This window comes from Globicephala melas, chromosome 14, assembly GCF_963455315.2.
Source record: "Globicephala melas chromosome 14, mGloMel1.2, whole genome shotgun sequence".
Taxonomy (NCBI): domain Eukaryota; kingdom Metazoa; phylum Chordata; class Mammalia; order Artiodactyla; family Delphinidae; genus Globicephala; species Globicephala melas.
In genome coordinates, this window is record NC_083327.1 from 58,797,124 (window position 1) to 58,818,538 (window position 21,415).

Below are 21,415 nucleotides of genomic sequence, written 5' to 3' on the forward strand. Positions count from 1 at the left end.
CATTATCATCTATGAGATACCTAAGAGAGATGGTCAGAATGGAGTTAAAGAATGTGAATGGAATTTAAGAGAGGTCAAAACTGAGAAAAAAATGCCAGTGGAAATCACTTATGTAGATGAATATGCTAACACCATGAGGATGGGTCAAAATGCAAAGAAGGAATAAAAAAGTAGAAAGTAGAGGTAGTGATCCTTGTAGAGTAGGCTGCGAATATATCACAGAAATTACTGGACTAGATATGACAGGGGCAGTGTCACAGAATGAATGGTAAAAAGATCAAAGAGAATGCATAGACCATGTCCCAGTACCTAGTGCCTGGAACATAGTATGAAATCAACAAATGCTATGTGAATGAAAGAACAAAAGACAGAGAGTGAGCCCTGAGGGAAGGAAGCTGAAGGAGCAGCTTTGCAGTACAGGTGCCCGCAACTGGGAAGCTGTGACAGCGCATTTTAGGAAGAATCCTGGTGAAATTCAGGATAGGTGGAAACCAGCACCTTGTTTATTCCCTCCAGAACCACAGGAGACTCGAGAACTAACAAATTTTAAGGTGAGACAGAAAGACGCTTATCACAGAAACTGGACTCTAACATCAGATTCGTTAGAAACTAAAGAGTTACTCCCTCAGGTGTATTTCCCTAAATCAATGCCAAATGAAACTACTTGAGTTGTTTGATAAAACACAGTGGGTGTGTGAAAACCACTGATGAGATATGGGTTTAAACATTGTGATGCAATTTTGCAATTAAGTACTCTTTATTTTCCTTGCTTGACTTGTGCAATTTTTGTTTTGTTTTGTTTTTATTTTTAATGAGTTGAAGTACAGCTGACAGCTCTAAGTGTGAATGAAGGGAAGAACTGTCCCTTCGAATCTGTGAGGATATCCTTGCTTGTATCTTTCTCAAACCTGTGGGTTTAGTTTCAGCAGTCGACTGGAAGTGAAATACCGTTGCCCAAGAGTCACAGAACACATTGCAAAACCATTGCATAATGTCTAACTTCCTCAAGCGAAACCTGGCAAATCTGAAATGTTCTATATTTTATGAAGAGATAAAAGAACACACAATTTTGATGATTATGTGATTTTGGACTATTTACATACATATACGTTCATCATCACTAAAAAAGCAGATACTCAATGTTGAAAATAGTGTTACCATTAACAGTCATGGTGGGGCTTCCCTGGTGGCACAGTGGTTAAGAATCCACCTGCCAATGCAGGGGACATGGGTTCGAGCCCAGATCCATGAAGATCCCACATGCTGCGGAGCAACTAAACCCGTATGCCACAACTACTGAGCCTGTGCTCTAGAGCCCGCGAACCACAACTACTGAGCCTGCAAGCCACAACTACTGAAGTCCACGTGCCTAGAGACCGTGCTCCGCAACAAGAGAAGCCACCGCAATGAGGAGCCCACGCGCCGCAGCAAAGAGTAACCGTCGCTCGCCACAGCTAGAGAAAGGCCGCGCGCAGCAACAAAGACTCAACACAGCCAAAAATAAATAAATAAATTAAATTAAAAACAAAAAACAAAAAACAGTCATGGTCTTTGTGTTATGGGATTTGTGCCTGTTAGATTACACCACAGCCTTTAGGCAGGGCTGTTTGGAGCTATGAATACCCATTAACCTGGACTAGCTATTATTTCTTCTAGAACATCTCAAAACAACTTTCATTGTTAAGATAAACATCAACGTTGGAGTTTATGTTTCCAGTGAAACTCCAATGAGTTTATATTTCCATCTGATTAGAAAGCAAATCCTCCCCAATCATTAGCACAGAAAACTAGATGAGTTCAAACTGTCTTTAATGTCAAAGGGAATTCAGTCATAAACGTCTCAATTCCCATCATTACTGTTCTCTCCCAAGGCTACCACTATATTTACAATGTCCCTGAAGCTCTTCACTCTGCTTATGCTCACACACACAGCTAATAAGGCTGGAGCCAGGATTAATCCTCATTTACATGACCCAAACCTCAATTATACCATTATACCATACTGTATTATTTCAGCGTAGCCAAAAAAGAGGCAAAATTACCATAACACTTAAATATAATCCTTGATGAGAAAAAATATATATTTGGAAATCCTTGGTCTATACTGGGGAGCGAGCCATTCGAAGTTTCTTAGTAAACTTGGGATGCAACAATGAATGTGATAAAGCGATGTCCTACACCATCACAATATTTTGCAAAGCTATGATCATTAATAATGTGGATATTATCAGGTAAGTCGTTGCTGAGTTGCTGGTCCCGCCTGAGATGGAACGTACGTCTTTAGTGTACCATCTGCCAAACAGTGACACTGTTAGGATAGGCTCAGATGATCCATTCTTGTTTACCAAACGCCCATCTTTTAGTACCTAAAGAAAAAGTGGGAAAAGTATAGTCAACTTGATTAGAATATACATTACAAGCAGACTCATGATTTTGAAACCATCCTAGATATCATGGTAGGTAAGGGGGCTAGGGCTGGGGTTGGGGGTTGGGGAACAGATGGGAAAGATAGGAAACAGCTATTTTATATGTAAGGAAGACTAGAGCCATTCTAGAGGGTTCAATAATTGAGTTTAAACAATCAGATGTAACCCTTAATGAAAAGTCAGAAATCATCAGTAGCAAAAATTTATTGAGTCCAATTATATGCAAGATAACCGGGAACCAGAGGAACACAAATAACACCCTTCCCTCAAGAAGCTTAAAAGTTAATGGTGAAACTGAGAAGATCCCACATATAAAGAGAGAAATCAGTATATTAGTATATTGCAGAGAGAAACAGGTATGTGCTTAGGAGGTCTGAGAAGGAATAGCTGAACTGCTCTGCTTCCCAAGGTGGGATACAGTCTGCTACAAGGAGCAGTTAGGAATTTCTCCCTGGGGCTGTATGATGGAAGACTTTGTGCCAAATGGAAATCAAGCAGCAAAGGCTCATTCTGAGACAGGAATGTATGTGACAGATCTAGGCAATGTGCTTTCTCACTCCAATATGGTTAGAACAAGTTGTGTGCTGGAGCCAGTGGTGTGTAAGCTCACAACAACAGACTGTTAAATCTCCAGGAACTTTGACAGCTGGTTGTTAAACATGGCTGTTCTTGAAATTGATGGTGGTGAGAATATTTACATCATGATAACTGGCAAATGCCACAAATCTGAACTTTTCTTTTTCTTCCTCAGAGAGTGGCTTGTTACAATTTACAGCACATCACTAGCTGGAGTTGAAGATTATTGAAGAGGAGACTAAGCCATATGGTCAAAGAGAACTGTAGGGATCGGATTTGTGAAAGCCATGAATGAGCAGATCTATATCCTGAAGGCAAGAGGCTTCTCTGTAAGGGAGCAATGTATGCAAAGTAATGGAACAAGAATAGAAAAAAACACAAATAGACAACAGATAGAACAAGAATTAAAGAAAATGAGTTCATCATAAGTTGTGAGAAGGACAGTTTGGATGGGGAAGAGCTTAGAAGGTGAGAAATTAGATACTTTATAACTAGAAGTAGAAAATAACTAAATATCCTCAAAGATGATTATTGTGGTGACACATACACACAAATACATAGCTCACTGACAAGTCGTCAAACACACAACCTGTTGGTAATTAAATGAACAAATATAAAATGTTAAATCTTCATTGTTTATTGTGTTCATTGTTTCTAAATAGTCCCTTGTTTATTAAATTGTTCCTTAAAGAACAAAAATGAAATAACAGAGGTATATTTCAAATTACATTTGGGTGAAAGTTTGAAACAAGTTAAACACAAATATTTAGTTTTCTTGTGACTTTTCATCAATATAGTAAAATTTTGTCTATTTTGACCTTCTTGGAATTAATTGTTCCACATCGGTGATTGTACCTTGGGTTCTAGTTAGAACTTAGCTTTTTACTGTTTTCTTGTTACAAATTTTCCTAAAATATACTATATAATAGTATAATAGTATACTATATAGCTGGCCTTCTAAGTTACACACTCAAGATAATTTGACCTTTTTGACTATTCCCTTAAACTGGTAGTTTTTACCCATCAAAATCACCTGTAGGACTATGAAAAATATAGGTCTCATCCTCAGAGATTCTGATTTACTGTATCTACAGTGGAACCTGGCCTCCTACTCCCCCACTCTGTCTGCACATTGATGTGTACTTACATGATGTTCAGTACACGTGGCCTAATTCTGGCAAGCTTTTCCTCCAGTTGTTGATGAACTTGGTTAACTAGGTAAACCTTTTGAGGTAAGTACCTAAAAATACATCCTGATGCTTGTATAATGCTTCACTGTTCACAAAGTGCTTTCACATGCATTACCAAATCAGTGAGGAAGATATTCTCCCCATTTTACAGGCAGGAAATTCAGAGGTTAACTGACTTGCACAAACTTACATAACTAGTTAGTTGCAGAGGCCACACTTCTGATAATATACCAGAGTTAACCTACAATGTTAAAGCAAGATGTTTCCCACAGTTGTGGTGATGGTCAGTAACACTTCATGCTCTTAGCGCAGAACTAAGGATGGGGAAAAGATAGGCAATGAATATGTTGGAATCTCTGCAGAAGTGATCCTCAAAGATAACGTGTAAATATGTGTTGATGGAGAGTCCATTAGTCAAGGAAACTGGGGAAATACTCAGGAAGACATGGTCAGTGTGACTCATGTAAAAATCTTGTCATCTATGGCAGGGGTCCCCAACCCCCGGGCCACGGACTGGTACCAGTACCAGTCCGTGGCCTGTTAGGAACCGGGCGACACAGCAGGAGGTGAGTGGAGGGCAAGTGAGCGAAACTTCATCTGTATTTACAGCCGCTCCCCATCACTCGTGTTACCGCCTGAGCTCCGCCTCCTCTGAGAATCTAATGCCGCCGCTGATCTATTTTTTAAAATCATACTCAGAAAATTAGATTGTGTGCTAAATGTAAATGGCAGGGCTTACAAGGTATAGTGCACCCATACCTAAGCTTACCTGGGTGAACCGTACTTTCCCATCTCTGACTTCCTTGAATTGGCCCCTGAAACTTTCAGTTCATTTACACATATTTGTGCCACTCTAGCCAACTTTCAACTACTGGATTTGAGTTCCAGACCCCTTACTTCAGATCTGATCAAGATTTTCTGTAGTTGGCATTTAAGCTTTTATTCCAGCCTCAATTTGCTGATGAGATTCTGCCTAACTGGGTTCTATGGCAGCCAAGGATTCCCATTCTCTGGGTTTCCCAGCCTTAAGGCTGCACTGTATGTTGAACTGTTGGTATCACAGAATTAAATATTTTTATAAATATGACCAATTCCAATCTGATAAAACAGGCAGACACAGATATATGACCATAAGCAATCTGCAATTTTAAAGATTTCCTTGCTTGATGTTTCGGATTAATTAACTTACATCCTATTTTTTCTTTTATAAAAAAAATGCAGTGATTTCACTTTAGGTTCTGAAACTCTGCCACTGTTTGTCACAGTTCAGTGAAGACATTAAGGGCCAAACTTGTAGAGTATGTGTATGTACATGTGTATATGTGCCATGTACTGACTAGAAGATACAAACCTACAGAATCTTAATTTTAATTTGAGACTAGCTTAATTTGTGGATTAATTGGCTATGGTCACTATGGTTTATGAAATAAATATTTGATTTTCTGTTTGTCTCCACATGTGACAAAAAGAAACTAAAAATCTGTAAGTAAATATTCTGCAATGAATGTTGCCTCAGGCTTATAGGGTCTAGGTATCTTATGGTGTTATTCCAACAATGTGTCATCACTTTAGAATTAGTTGCTGTATGTTGCAAAAATGGTCACAAAAATTTCCCCTCCTTTATCCATACCCTTTGCAGTATGATTTTACAGCTCTTCCCATTGAGAGTTCTGCAGCATTTATTTCTCCACCCTTTGAATCTACCTTGGTCATGTGACTTGCTTTGGTAGATGAGATATTTGCAAACATGTTGCAAGTAGAGACTTGAAAAGAACTGGCCTATTGTGTTTTTCCCTATTTATGCTCTCGGACTCCTTAATCTAACGTGTGAACAAGACAAGGCTTTCTGGAAGATGAAGGACCACAGAGGGAGAGTGGCCCCAATCATCTCACCTCTCCAAGACTATGCCATCACAAATCAGCCAGCCCCAAACAACCCTCCTGCTAGCGGCAGATGCATGAATGAGCCCAACCAAGATCAACCGAGCCTCTTCTAGTCCAGAAGAACAGCCTAGCTACACCCAGTTCACATCACCAACCACAAAATCAGGGCTAAAGAAATAGTTATTGTGTAAAGCCATGAAATTTTGAGGAGTCTCTTACACAGCAAAAGTTAACAGATACAGTTGTCATAGACTGTTTTATTTGACTTCAGAAAACAGATAAAATGAAGACACTCTTAAAGTTATCCTACCTCAAATTTTCCAGGTGCCAGATTGATTTTAGTAAGTAGCACTTCAGGAAAAACATACTCCGTTCTAAATGTGCCACTTAGGGAGAACATTTCAAATCTTGTCAGAGCAGTGTCTACTGGCTGTCCACAAGTTGCCAGATTAGTAGATTTACATTTCACCATTGTGCATACCTGTGTAGAAAAGACACAAATAAAATGCAATGTCTTGCATCTAAGTTACTTGTACTAGAACTGTTGACTCAGTTTACAAACGTAGCAAAGTAAATATTTTCACCATTTGATAAAGGGATTTGGATCATATAATTACCTGCTTTATTGAAAATGGCAAATGATTAAGAACCAATTCCCACTTCCTGGGTAACTAGTGGGATTGAAAGAAAGAAGCCAGTTTAAAACTAGATTTGTAATAGGAAAGAACAAATCCACTCCATATTGGATCTGTTTCTTTTTATTTAAACCTTTGTAGTCTACTGCTTTTGCTACAAGTTAATCACTAAAGGCATGCTGCCTAGAAGCTTTAAATTATACATAATGAACCATATCTGAGAATCCTGCCTTTCATGTAATGAGCTAAAATACCTTTGTTTAGCTCACAGGAAACTTCCAGACCAGGCATACCTATGAATGGCTGCAGGAAGGAAAAAAATAAACACATCCCCTCCAGAGCCTGAATGGAACTAGGATTTTACACCCTCCCCATTTAGTGTAAAAGAAGCCTGAATTCTACCTCAGGGAAGATGGTTCTTTGGGACACTAGTCCACCATCTTCTCAGTCTGCTGGCTTTCCAAATAAAGTCACTATTTCTTGTCCCAACAACTCATCTTTCAATGTATTGGTCTGTCATACAGCAAGCAGTACAAGCTTGGACTTGGTAACAGATATAAACCATTAGTCTGGCGTGTCAGATGATGGCATTTGGCCCAAGAAAGTAGAGGTATTTGGGAAACAGGAGTACAAAAGCCAAAAGGATGATTAAAATTTTGACCATCTCTCTTTTTTTTCATATCTTTTTCCTTAGGAGAAGGCAGTGAGGCACAGAGTAAAATAAGAAAAAACAAATGCATAGCCAACATTATATAAAAAGTTTAAAAAATTTGTCACTGGAAGGGCATTAAATGATCAGGACATTTGGTTACAAGAGAAGTTAAAATAAAAGTGATATCCCTACTTATTGTTGGTTTTAAAAGTTAAAACAAGACTTTATATTCAGATGTGTCAGCAAAGCTACTTAAAGAAGCCTTCTTGAAGTTCATTTCAATATGTAAACTGGTTTCATTAGTCAAATAGAAAATCAGCATTGTCAGGCTAAGGTATTCTTTTAATGTGCTCAAAGCAAACAATCAATGATACTTAGCCCCCCTGCAAATATCACATGATTAATCCCAAAGTGTGTGTGTGTGTGTGTGTGTGTGTGTGTGTGTGTGACACTGGCAATGCATGAAGTCATGCCAAGGAAAAGCATTTGGTTCCCTGGGACAAATATGAAAACTTAACCCTGGAATTTACTGACATCCAAACATTCCCTTTCTCTTGAGCTGAGATTACCTGCCAATACTCTCTTCTCCTTCTGCCATGAAGTCCAGCAAAAGCTCCTAGAACATACACTTCATTCTCTTTTCCTAATATTCTGTAGCTTAAATGACAGCACAGCTCTTTTTGACAGACTGTAAGGTTTCCTGCATTTTCAAAGAGTTCTGTGAAGTTGAACTCATCCCAGGAAATAAAGCCCCTAAAGGAATTTTTCTGTCCTGGGAATGGTTTGATGGTGGTGGCGTAGGCACTCCAATTCACAGCTGGTGGGTAGGTTGGAGAGTTTCGGGGATACGAATCCACCTCTGCAAAGAGGATCTTTCCCAACTCTGTTTCCATATCATAATGGTACGCTTTGGGAGAGTGTGGTGCATAGATACCACTGCCTGTGAATGGAAGACAAGTCTTTTAAAAACAAAAAGCAAACCCAACACCACCAGTTTCCCCATCAGAATTGAGCATGTGATCATGTCACAATATCAGTCACAATGAGAAAGCACAAGGTACTGAACACCTAAGTATAATACTTCTCCTATTCTCTACTGGAGGAGATTAAACTATATGATCAGTGGTCTCATTTCAAATAAACTTTGAATATAATTTACTAGCATTATAGAAAATTAAGCCAAATATTAAAATCGTTGTACTCAGGCGTTCCTGAGAGATAGGGAAGTTAATGCAAAATTCCCTCCTGTTCTCCATTGTGGTGGTTTTCAAATATGTTCCAAAATTCTTCAACACTCCTTTCTCCAATGGGTGGATCTAATTCCCTTCACTTTGAGTGTGGGCTTGCCTTAGTGACATACTCCTAATCAATAGAACATGGTAGAAATAATGGTTTGTGACTAGTCATTAACGGCAATGCAGCTTTCCTCTTTCTCTCTCTCTCTCTCTCTCTCTCTCTCTTTATCTCCCTCTCTCTCTCTCCCTCTTTCTCCCATTACTTGTTCTGGAGGAAGCCAGCTGCTATGTCATAAGGATACATCACACAGCCCTATGGAGAGGCCCATGTGCAAGAAATGAAGGTCTCCTCTCAACACCCACTGAGAAAGAGAGGAACCCTACCAATAGCCATATGAGTGAGCCATCCTGGAAGCAGACCTGCCAGCCCCAATCAAGGCTTCAGATGACTTTTAGCCCAGCCAACAGTTTAATGTAGCCTGAAGAGATGGCCTGAGCCAGGACCACCCAGTTAAGCTACTCCCAAATTCCTGACCAACACAAAGTATAAGATAATAAATGTTTATTGTTTTTAAGCCACTTTCACTTTTTACTTTTAAAGCAACTTGTTATACAGCAACATGTCAATAATACACTACTCTGCCTTGCCAGTTATAGAGCATATCTTGTTTAGTTCCCCGCTTTGCCCCCTACTATCTCGTGGCCTTTGGCAAGTTACTTGCATCTTTGTGTGTCTCAGTTTTCTAATCTGCAAAATTGGAATGCTAGTACTCAGTGCATACATAGAGTTGTTGTGAGGATAGATGAAATAATACATATAAAAGTCTTAACACAGCCATAGCTGTTATAATCAAGCAGTAGCTTTTGTTTTCTTCTTCCTTTTTTTTTTTTTTTAATAAAAGGATACAAACATAGTGAGAAGTCTCAACAAAGAACCAAAAAATTACAACAGGTCATATCTGAGGCACAAATTTCTCTGCATTTAGAAATATAATCAGCAAACCACATGTGGTCATGAATTACCTGTCATTTTTAGGCGGACATTATGTGTGTTGGCCACAAGAAGATTAACTCTCATTCCCATTGCCCAAGCTGAATGAAACTCAATAGCTGTCAAAAAGGGCAAAACATTCATCCAAGCTGTGGGAAACAATATAGTGTCCACGTGGAAATCTTTCACCAGGGTCACAGCAGGATCATGGAAGAGGATATCAAAGCATGTGAAAATGCCAAACTTCCCAAAGGAGGTGTTGAAAGTCACCAGCTCTGGCTTTTCGGGGACATCAAACTGAAGCTCAGAGTAGAGGTTGTACTATAACAAACACACAGGATGAAACCAGGAACGGCTTTTTTATTGAAAAGGTGACACATGAAAACTCTCCAAGTTAGTAATTTTGAGATTTGGCAATGCTCAAGAGCAGGAAATCTATAGAAGATGAATGACTCTGGTGAGTGGAAGTTAATTTCCAAAGAAAAATACGAAGAAATATAGTCTCTCTCACTCCCTCTCTCCCTCTCTCTCTCTCTCTCTTTCCCTCTCTTTCTCCCTCTCTCCCTCCCTCTCTCTCCTTATCTTCCTCCCTCTCTCAATGAGGAGCCAAATACCTCCCCATAAATCCTAAACACTATGTGCTTCTTGAAAGCTGAAGACATACATCATTTTTCTTTGAGTCCCTGATACCTAGAAACATAATAGATGCACAATAAATATCTATTAATCAGATGAGGGAGGCCCTCTCCCTCTTTACAGTGTCCCATCCAAAGTAATTTCAGGGACTCTTACCCAGCTTTCAAAATTGTTGTTAAAAATAAATATTTTATTTCATTCTCTCTGATTCCTTCCAAGTAAACTTGAGAAATGAACCTACTCTAACTTAATAATCAGGGTCAACAGGTTAATAAAATGATTTGCGAAGTAGAAAAAACTGAGGGTTGGGAGCCAGACTATTAAAACTTCTCTCTAAATTTATTTTCTACCTAAAAAAAATTTTTAATTGAAATTTACTAGCATTTTAAGAATTGATTGACAAAAGTACTCTTATCAGATCCATATGTCAGAGAGTGTGGGTCACGAACTGTTCCAAGGTACCCTGATGGAAGAGTGAGAGCTTCTCACTTTAGGATGACCCAGGTCCTCATTAGCTGTCCACATCCAGTGCACTGTGCCATCCTGCCGTTTACTGGGCCTAGATAAATGGATTGACCAACTATGCTACCAGTTTAACTAGGTCAACACTTACAGAATGGAAGAGTAGCTGCAAAGAAAGAGCCTTTAAAAATGATACTCACAATGCAAACACAGTCTCTGAAACAAGGAAAATGGAAGTACTGACATTTCTATTTCCAGTCTGAGACATTTTTGAGAACACAGAAGTTTAATTACATATAAAAACAAGTTGGGAAACCCACAAGTTTATGAAGAAAACTTTTTGAAAGTTTTGTGTTTTATTTATAAATACACAAATAAACACACAAGTAAACATAAATATATTTTATTTTGAGGACTCACGTTAAAATTTTTTTCCATATAGAGGTATATGATCAAAAACATTTGAAAGTCATTGGCTCAATATCACTCTTCTTGAGTAATTTTTATTTTTCACTAGGAGTTCCAGGAGATAATTTCTCCAGTCAGAAGATTTTGAAGCCACAATTAAGATGCTTAGAAAACATATGGGAGAGGAAAAGGAACATTCACACTGACCTGCACATCCCATAACCATTTAAAAGGTCAGCCTCTCTCCCGGTCCAATTTAGTACAAAATTATGACTTCAGGTTATTTTACTCTTTCAATTCAGATTTTAAAGTAAAAATCTTATGATTTGACCTTAAATCAACAAGAGGATAATTAAGTTAACTGGTATAGAAACTAAAAGAGAAAGATCATTTTTGTGACTTGATAGAAAGCAGGGAAATTAATTTCCATGTAACTGAGTCATACAATGTGGAAACATCTTTTATCATTTCAAAATTAAATGGTATCCAGACTACAGTCATCTCAGTATCTTTTATATCAATATTAAAATTACTTGTTTTATATATGCAAAAACTTTACCTCAATCCTGGACTATTACCAAACCTTTCTTAGAGGTCTCTGCCTACAATTTTTTCCACGTTTCTAAAGTGTCATTTTCTTTATTGCTCACTTTAAAAAAATCTTGGTAACATTGTGTTATAAGAGAATGACGCTCTAACTCTTAAACACAGCATCCACCCCCTCATAGCAGGCTCCATATTACACACCCACCCCCTCTTACCTTATGGTAACGTGCCACCAGCTTTCCATTTGCATCATACACCACGTTGGTGTTGTATTGATAATGGCCATTAGGAGGACACGCGGAGTCACGGGAATGACATGGCTTTTTGTCCCCGATATTTGCCACGACATAGATAGAGTTGTCCTTGGCCAGGCAGCTGAGTCTTGCTTGTACTGGTGTATGACCAAATCTAAATCCAGTTTGAATTAAGACATTTCGGTAAGTCAGAGAGAGAAAGACAAATACTGTCTGATATAACTTATATGTGGAATTTTTAAAAGTCAAACTTGGAGAAACAGAAGATAGAATGGTGGTTACTATGGGCTGGATTGTGGGGAACTGGGGAGATGAAGTTTAAGGGTACAAACTTGCAACGAATAGATAAATAAGTCCTGGAGACTGAATGTATAACATAGCACTTATAGTCAACAATCCTGCATGATAAACTTCAAAGTTGCTGTGAAACTGGATCTTAATTGTTCTCATACAAAAAAGAAATGATAATTATGTGATATGATAGAGATTATACGTAGAAGTCACAAATTGTGCCTAACCTTGATGAATTTTTTTCCACATTGTATCTATTGCTCCAGCAATTTATTATTCACTCTCCTGCACCAACGGTTGTCATCTCTCTACTAGTTCATTCCATCAGCATGCAAATATGCTCTAGTACCTCTCTTCTTTAATCAAAATAAAATAAAAACCTCTCTTGTCCCCCATGTCCCTCTACTTTATGCTCCATACCTTAGGTCCAGCCTACAACAAAACTCCCTGGAAGAGCTGGACATTTTGCAATCCTCAGCCCATCTTCTCCCGTTCTCTTTAGAAGCGCTCAGATCAGCTTTCATCGCTATCATCCCACCGGACAACTCTCACTAATACTGATGATGACATCCACATGATGTCATCTTCATGTGACATCTTGTGATCTTGTGCTACTTACCTGCAGCAGTTGACACAGTTACTTACACCCTCCTCCCGGAAACACTTCACCTTGCTTATTGGACCCCATGCTCTCATTCTCCTACTCACTGGGTGCTTTTCTCCATCTCCTTTTCTGGTTCCTCCTCGTCTGCACTGAGTCTAAACACTGTAGTTTCTTATAGCTCAAGCATTAGATCTCTTCTGTAACTCACTGCACAGGTGAACTCATCACGGTGTTAAAAATTGTTTTCTCCCTCTTAGCGGTAAGTTTCTTTTCTTTTTATAAAGGAAGTTTATTCTTTTATTATTTCCAAAAATAATCCAGCTCCTAAAGTCTTGAAGTTTAAGATGTATTTGGGAATTTGTTTCTTGGTAGTTAGGGAATAGCCAAATGAGCTTTCCTTCTGGTGTGAGGGCAGAGGTAGTGGTCTCAGTGTGTTAGTTGTGGTAATCCGAAATGCAGACGTATTACCTGGGTAGTGCAGGAATGGAACACCACTGGAATTCCCCTAGAAATGGTAGTGCTGTGAGCCATTAGACCAAGGCCAGCTCTGAGTGCCCTGAACTTTGGAAGTCCATACTCTGAAGATACCAAGATAACTGACAAATAAATAGCAGACTACAACAGAAGGGACATTATTCTTACCTTTGTGACTTTCTTTTTAGCTGTAACTCTGTGGCCTTATGTTATGCAAAGCGGTCTATAATTCTTATCTTTGGAGATGAAAGGAGTATGAACAGAAATGTTTGCAGGTCTTATAGAAAATTTGACTACTGTGTCTTTACAATGAATTGAATAACTTTATATGATAAAACTAACTTTCCTACTATAGAAATACTTTTTAAAAGTTTATGTTTAAGGACATAAAAATGTGCTTGACAGTGAGTGCCTAGAACTGTGACACTAAAGAAGGGAAATCCTATCTAAGAAGGTACATTTCTGTACCAGAGCTGTGTCGTAACCATTCTTTGGGCCCTCTGCTGGAAAAGTAGAATCAAGTTTCAAATAATGTCTTTTTAATTATATCCTATAGCATTACAGATGTAGGACAGTACTGTATCATACCTCTGTGAATGTAAAATATCTTGTACCTGCTTTATGATACATAGTAGTGACCATGCTTTATCAGATCTATTTATAATGATGTTATTCTAGAATGTCTTCTTTCCAGATGATGATTGAGAAGCTAATAAAGAAAATGGTGCCAGGTACCACAACAGTAACAGAACTTTGCTGTTTTCTGAGGTTTTGTTTTTTTACCTTTTTTTCTTGAATGGAGTGCGCTATATGTCTCTATAATTTTGTTCAGATGCCTGCAGAACCTGGAAACGCTGTTGCTGTTAGTGACGTATAAAATACTGCTCTTGGTCTTTGAATATAAATAAATATATATATATATATATACACATATATATGTATATACATAAAATTGGAATTTTTGGAAACTTTAGCTGTGCTGTCAACTTTGGAAAAAGTATCCCAGTTGTACTGTGTTGGGTTGGCACTGTACAGAAATTAACACCTATATTGGTCTAGAAACGTTAACACATAATTTTTTCCATTTGTACAGGGGTAACACACTGTATTCAATATGTAAGGTCTCATCTACATGGGTTTGATTACAAAAACTAACAAAGTAATCTCTAAATAAAAATAAAAATTAAAATGTGCTTGAAAGGTCTCTATTTTTACCCTGAATAAAGAATTTTGTAGAGTGTTTTTTTATTTTTGTGGTTTCATCTGTGAATAGGTAACTCTTTGAGACATTTCTGCTTCCACTGAGGACCAAGATTCTTTGCTCTTTGACATTACTGACCAATGTGGAGGTGGCAATATACTTATTGATAAGTTATTAACCTTACTTGAGAATAGTCACACTACATGTGAAAGGAACAGAGTGAGAGCCATGTTAGGGTATCTTTTTAAAACTAAATATGATTATCAATATTTAAAAATGCAACTTTATTATTCTTGCATAGATGATAGATATTGTGTTTTATTTCCTAAAGCTTAATAGGTTTGAACATGGAGTTTATTTATAGAAGGCAAACAAGAGGAAATTTATAAATGTGAGTGTCTGAATAGAATGATGATAAACTTATCCATCCTATAAACTACATTATTACATTAGTTTCATTTTTAAGAGCAATGTGATTTGAAAAAAAGGCCTGTATTGGGCTTCCCTGGTGGCACAGTGGTTAGGAATCCGCCTGCCAATGTAAGGGCATGGGTTCGAGCCCTGGTCCGGGAAGATCCCACATGCCGCTGAGCAACTAAGCCCGTGTGCCACAACTACTGAGCCCGGGTGCCACAACTACTGAAGCCTGTGCACCTAGAGCCCGTGCTCCGCAGCAAGAGAAGCCACCGCAGTGAGAAGCCCGCGCACAGCAACGAAGAATAGCCCCCGCTCGCCGCAACCAGAGAAAGCCCACGTGCAGCAACAAAGACCCAACAGAACCAAAAATAAATAAATTTAAATAGATAAATTTATATTAAAAAAAAAGACCTGTATGTGAGAAGATTACTGTGGACCTAGATTTACTTAGGAGATATTTATAGATGATTCCTCATTTGAGCTGCCACTGCTAAAGCACATCCCCGACCTCACCAATGAGAATCTAGTAAGGTTCACCTTTGATTTTTACAGCACAATTATGTGTTTTGGAGCTTGCATTTAACAGGCAATCTGAATTCAAACCTCAGACGCTTCTTTATCATGACTGCACCTCCTGCTTCCTTACTGCAGCTCTTTATACATTTGCTGGTTACATGGGTTAATGCGTGAATGAATGCATGAAAAGGGATGGATTGATAGTTACTCTTATCCAGGTTAGTAAATCTGATTTAAAAATTTTTTCTCCCTGACTTTCTCCCTCCAACACTGACCTTGCCAGACTCTTTCATGCCAGACTCGAATATGCAACTGCCAGGGTTACATCTCCAGTTGGATATCTATTAAATCACAGCTCAAACTTCAGATGCACAAAACTGATTTCCTGAGTTCCATCCCAGACTTTCTATTCCTTCAGTGCTCCTGTAACCGAGAGGACCCTATGGGACCTTCCCAGGACAGACTCCCCCCAACCTCCATGCCCTCTACCTGCCTCTTTTTTTGTGGAAAAGCTTTAGTCTTCCAGGCCTCCCCTGAGTCACAAAAAACTGGCTCAAGAATTAATGATTGGAAGGATGTAAACACATAGTAAAAAAAAAAAGCAGTTGGGCGGGAAGAACTGGTAACAATTTAAATAATAGATTAGCTATACAGCAGAGTCACAGAATCTTTAGTTCCTCCCCAAAGAACATAAACAACAGAGTCTGACACACATTCCTCAATCGTTTTGCAGATACTAAAATCCCCACCAGATGGAAGAAGCTAATTGCATGATGACCATGAGCACATAACCCCCAGACTGGCTGGAGCCTGAGGATAGATGATGTTAACCCCTGTGACATCACCCTGTTACCTCACCATCAACCAATCAGAGAACTGCAAGAGCTGATCACACACCCTGCCACTATCTCCCTCACCTTGCCTTTAAAAACCCTTCCCTAAAATCCATCGGGCAGTTTCGGTCTTTTCAGCATGAGCTGCCTGTATGCCTTGCTTGGCCCTGCACTTTCCTTCACCACAGCCCGGTGTCAGTAGGTAGGCTTTGCTGTGCCTGGGCAAGTGGACCCAAGTTTGGTTCAGTAACACTCCCTATGTCTGTAAATGGCAATTCCACGCCTCCAACTGCTCAGGCCAAACACTTGGGAGTCCCTCTTTGTTTGTTTGTTTGTTTTCTTTTGTTTTCTGGTCGTGCCGAGTGGCCTATGGGATCTTGGTTCCCCGACCAGGGATTGAACCTGCCGCCCCTTCAGTGGAAGCATGGAGTCCTAACCACTGGACCGCCGGGGACGTCTCATTAGCAGTAATCTTTTGATGTTGGGCTACCTTGTCTGTTTTTTCCTTTGGGGGGGTTGTAAAAACTCCTATATATCTTGGCTCCTACCTTACCTCTTTGGAACTGTCCGAAGAGGTATCTGAGGGGCTGTATCCCAGGCTAAAGTCCTTGGTAAAGCCCCAAAGAAAACATAATTGTCAACTATTAGGTTGTGCTTTTTTTTTTCAGTCAGCATCCCTATTCTTATCTCCAAATGACATTCTATATAATAAATGTTTTTGTTTACATTTATCTTCTCCCACTAGAATATTCATAAGCCACAGGGAGGGCAAAGACTTTGTTTTAATAAGTGCTATATCTCCTATTCTTAAAATAGTATCTGGCACACAGTAGATGCTCAATAAGTAATAGTTAAATGAATTAAATGTAACTGTATTGGGTGACAACGCAAGCCCATTTTCTGACAAAATTTCTTTTTTCTAGCGTAGTGCTATGAAAGAGGTATTTACTAACCATATGGAATAGACCTCTCTCCCAACCTTCACCAGTTTCCAAAGCTACTGTGATATTTGACTAGTCCATAAATTTGCAACATATGTTGTTTTTAACAGGAAGTCCATCTTACAATCCTACTGTGAGATGAAAACAAATGGGTTGTCCCCTTTCTCAAAACTTCTAGGCAGAAAGATTGTCCAGGACTTCCCTGGTGGCACAGTGGTTGAGAATCTGCCTGTCAATGCAGAGGACATGGGTTTGAGCCCTGGTCTGGGAAGATCCCACCTGCTGCGGAGCAACTAGGCCTCTGAGCCACAACTACTGAGCCTGCGCATCTGGAGCCCGTGCTCCACAACAAGAGAGGCCGAGACAGTGAGAGGCCCGCACACCGCGATGAAGAGTGGTCCCCGCTCTCCACAACTAGAGAAAGCCCTCGCACAGAAATGAAGACCCAACACACCCAAAAATAAATAAATAAATTTATAAAAAAAAAGAAAGACTGTCCAGCTATTGCCCCTCTTCTTCCACAAAAGTGTTTCTTACAAACATCATAGGAAGCATCAGCTCAGAACAGGAATGATTGGCAAGTGGAGCAGTTGACTGTCATGTAACCTGATATTCTCCTCGTTGCGCGGTTAGTCTCTTTAAGGCTGAGAAAAGCTGTTTTCTGATAACCCTTATATAAAATTTACACTAACCACGAGTACCTCAAAAAGCGTGGTATCCATAATCCTCCAGCAGGAACATGGCAAAGGGATGTTTAACAAACTTAATTTGAGGTACAAGAGTGAGAGAAAGTGCAAGAGGGTGAAAGAAAGTGCAAGAACGAGTGTGAAAGAGTGAGGGACTTTTTACTGCCAGTATGGAATTGTGCAATCCATGCCTCAATAATTCAAGCCTTAGTAGATAGTAGGAGTTATATATTAAATATACACACGTATATTAAATATTTTACATTAGAAAGTTTCTAGGTTACTTTTTCCCAGGAAAGTTAGCTTTATGAGCCTAGGAAAATGCAAAGTTTCAAAACATAAAGTCTCACTAGAAAGTAGATAGTGAGGTCTTTCTGCCTGGGAAACAGATTCTAGAGCAGAGAGACTATGAATTGAAATATAGTACCTTCAATAGAGACCTTGGAATATTTTCCAAACACAACCCCGTGTGTCCACTTCAGAAATTAATTTTCATGAGAAATTAATATTCATGAGATCGTGTTCCCCTTAGTTTCTAATCCCAGTAATAAATATTTTTATATTTCTCCAAATTTAATAAAGATACTAGATTATAAATAATTGTTAAATGGCATCTAGGTACAATTTTTAAAAATCTAATGAATGCCAAGATATATATATAAATATAAAACAATAACATACACCACATATGTGATCATTCAGAATTTATCATTTTGCTGAAGTGAACGTGTACATTTTAGAGAACCACAGCACTTCTGTACAAACACCTAGGATAACTCAAATACCTGTGTGGGTCTTGACATGGAATCCAATTCACCAGAGGATCTGGAATATCCTCCAGATAAGGGAAAATGGCTTCACTGGTAAATTTCCATCCGTAAATTGCATCTTCCGGAGTCACAATGATCTGAGCACCCTGTTCAAAACAAGTTAAATCAAAATTATTTCCCTATGTATGTAGATAATTCAACACTCCAATCTTCACCAGCTCTCATGCCCCTCATAAATTATGATTAGCAGAAATAAAAGAATACCTGTTCAGCAGCCTGCTTAATTGCTCTCTCCAGAATATCTATATTCCTGTTCATGAGGAGCAAGGCATAATCCTGAGAAACGGGTGTTTCTGTGTCATTTGGCAATATGACAGCATGTTCATATACTGCAGCTTTGAAAGTAGCCAAAGCACTGACATGCAGAATAATTAGCGCAAAAACTGCCACGGAGGTTTGAAAAGAGGAAATGATCATGGTCAAGGTCTAGTGAGTTCTGCAAGTGAAAGTAACATTCATGTAGTATTTATAAAGGAAGGAACATTTAGGTAACATGACTGCCAGCTCTTATTTTACAATCTCATGAATATTATGCCTGATCATTTTGGAGGAAAAAAATTTCAGTTCCCTGAATACAATCAAAAAGTATTACAAGGGGCTTCCCTGGTGGCGCAGTGGTTGAGAATCCGCCTGCCGATGCAGGGGACACGGGTTCGTGCCCCGGTCTGGGAAGATCCCACATGCCGCGGAGCGGCTGGGCCCGTGAGCCATGGCCGCTGAGTCTGCGCATCCGGAGCCTGTGCTCCGCAACGGGAGAGGCCACAACAGTGGGAGGCCCGCGTACCGCAAAAAAAAAAAAAAAAAAAAAAAAAAGTATTACAAGGATTGTACATGTACTATTGATAAGATTTAATGTCAAATTTCAAAAAGACAAAATTCAAATGTAGTACAATTGTACCCTTTTATTAATAGAAAGAAAATAGTAACTAAATTAACTCTCATGTGAAAAACCATAATACAACAAATCTCATTTATTAAATTACAAAAACTAGATAATAATTTTTTTCTGTTCTGTTGACAGATCTACATCATGTTTATTTTTAGAAGAGAAGAAAAAATTTAAAAATATTTGCTACTAGGAAAATGCAATACAGGGCAATATTGGGAAGAAAATTCACCCAAGTCAACACTCTGACTTACCTAGTAAAGACTCTGAACTTGCACTCCATAAAAACAAGATTTTGTGTCCGGTTTGCTCACTGCTGCATCCTTAGTACCCAAAGAACTGATCCTCCGGGTGCTGGTCCCTGATGTTTGGCCAGAGGAGAAATCAAGTACTTCTGCTAAGGGGGCCCTAGCCCTCCGGGGACTAAGCCTCCTTCCTCCCCCACTCCTTTCTGCCCCATCCCTCTCTCCTTCCTTCCTTCCTTCTTTCCTTTCTTCCCTCCTTCCCCCCTTCCTTCCTTTCTTTGGAGATAGATGGAAGGGAAGGGAAGCATCTCATTCCGGTTGGTGATTATAAAGATCATCTCTATTATAACCCAGATAAAATGTAATTTTCATTTTTGTTAGAGGCAAATAACCACATAAATGAACTTTAAAAAAAAACGCATATGTTATGTGACCTCTGATAACCTCCTAGGACATCCATATTCTCCCTTCCCCAGTCCCAATCCTATCACACAAGAGTTTAGTGGGGTTTTTCGGTTTTTGATTTTGTTTTTTAATCTGAGTCTCTTCATTCAAATGCTTTTAGACGGCATAGAAGAGTAGAAAGAAAAGAATAAAATTCTTTTATATTTTCTCTCATACTGAGATAAAAGTCTTGATATAGGTGAGATCTAAGGGCTATAAACGAGGTCTGCTCAAACTTTCTGCTTTGAATAGAAATTTTTAGTAAAGAAATAACTTCTTACCTCTATAGAATAGAAAACTGAAAATAATTTTTAGAAAAATGGTCAAGGTTTTTAGTGGATAGTGTGAAGGGAAAGAGATTTTTATAATCTAGTTTTATATAGTAGATTATGAGTGCCTTTAGAATCTACAGAGCATGTAACGCAAACGCCCACACTTTACAGGACAGGAACCTGAGGCATAGAGAGGCAGAGTGACTTAGAGCAGGGCGTAGGACTTTTCACTCCTGATTCCAGAATCTTCCCCGATACCCAAGACATCATGCACGAGTCTGTACTCTGGTTTAATGTCTGCATCCAAGTGTCTGGACACTCACTTGCATCTTTTTTTTTTTTAATTTATTTTTTGCTGCATTGGGTCTTCGTTGCTGCACACTGGCTTTCTCTAATTGTGGAGAAGGGGAGCTACTCTTCGTTGCGGTGTGCGGGCTTCTCATTGCGGTGACTTCTCTTGTTGTGGCTCGCGGGCTCTCGGGCGCAGGCTCAGTAGTTGTGGTGCACGGGCTTAGTTGCTCCGCAGCATGTGGGTTCTTCCCGGACCAGGGCTCAAACCTGCGTTCCCTGCACTAGCAGGAGGATTCTTAACCACTGAGCCACCAAGGAAGTCCCTCACTTGTATCTTTTAAGGAACCCCATTCAAAATGACCACCTTAGGAAGACCACAGATAAATCTAAATACTGAGTGAGTACTTGATGCAATTGAGAACTGTAAGCTCTTTCATTTCTACAAGTATCAATATAATTTGGATCATGATCTACTTCTTTGTGATTTAATCTCACCAATTAGTAATACTTCATTATCTCTTTTGCTCGTAAATAGTTAAGTAAGCTGGTGAAGATAAGCTAACATCTTTACTTTTGCAGGGTAAGAACA

At 39.0% G+C, this 21,415-nt stretch overlaps 1 protein-coding gene across 1 annotated transcript; it reads right to left on the minus strand.

Moving 5' to 3' along the window:
* Positions 1–1,876: 1,876 nt before the first annotated feature.
* On the minus strand, positions 1,877–19,105 carry LOC115851440 (pantetheine hydrolase VNN2). The gene is made up of 7 exons (XM_030853426.3): positions 18,893–19,105; positions 18,644–18,774; positions 11,857–12,049; positions 9,622–9,910; positions 7,933–8,303; positions 6,387–6,557; positions 1,877–2,366 (listed from the first exon to the last, which is right to left on the minus strand). Exons 1-7 carry the CDS (start codon positions 19,103–19,105, stop codon positions 2,175–2,177), a joined length of 1,560 nt encoding a protein of 519 aa, XP_030709286.2. The 3' UTR covers positions 1,877–2,174.
* Between the last annotated feature and the right edge of the window lie 2,310 nt (positions 19,106–21,415).

Excerpts from the sequence above, each read along its gene's own strand:
- LOC115851440 (XM_030853426.3), bottom strand. The coding sequence starts at position 19,105 with ATGATCATTTCCTCTTTTCAAACCTCCGTGGCAGTTTTTGCGCTAATT. Across the intron at positions 12,050-18,643 it reads CCATGTCAAGACCCACACAG|ATTTGGTCATACACCAGTAC; the intron begins GTATTTGAGTTA and ends AACTGGATTTAG. Across the intron at positions 9,911-11,856 it reads TGGTGGCACGTTACCATAAG|TACAACCTCTACTCTGAGCT; the intron begins GTAAGAGGGGGT and ends TGTTTGTTATAG.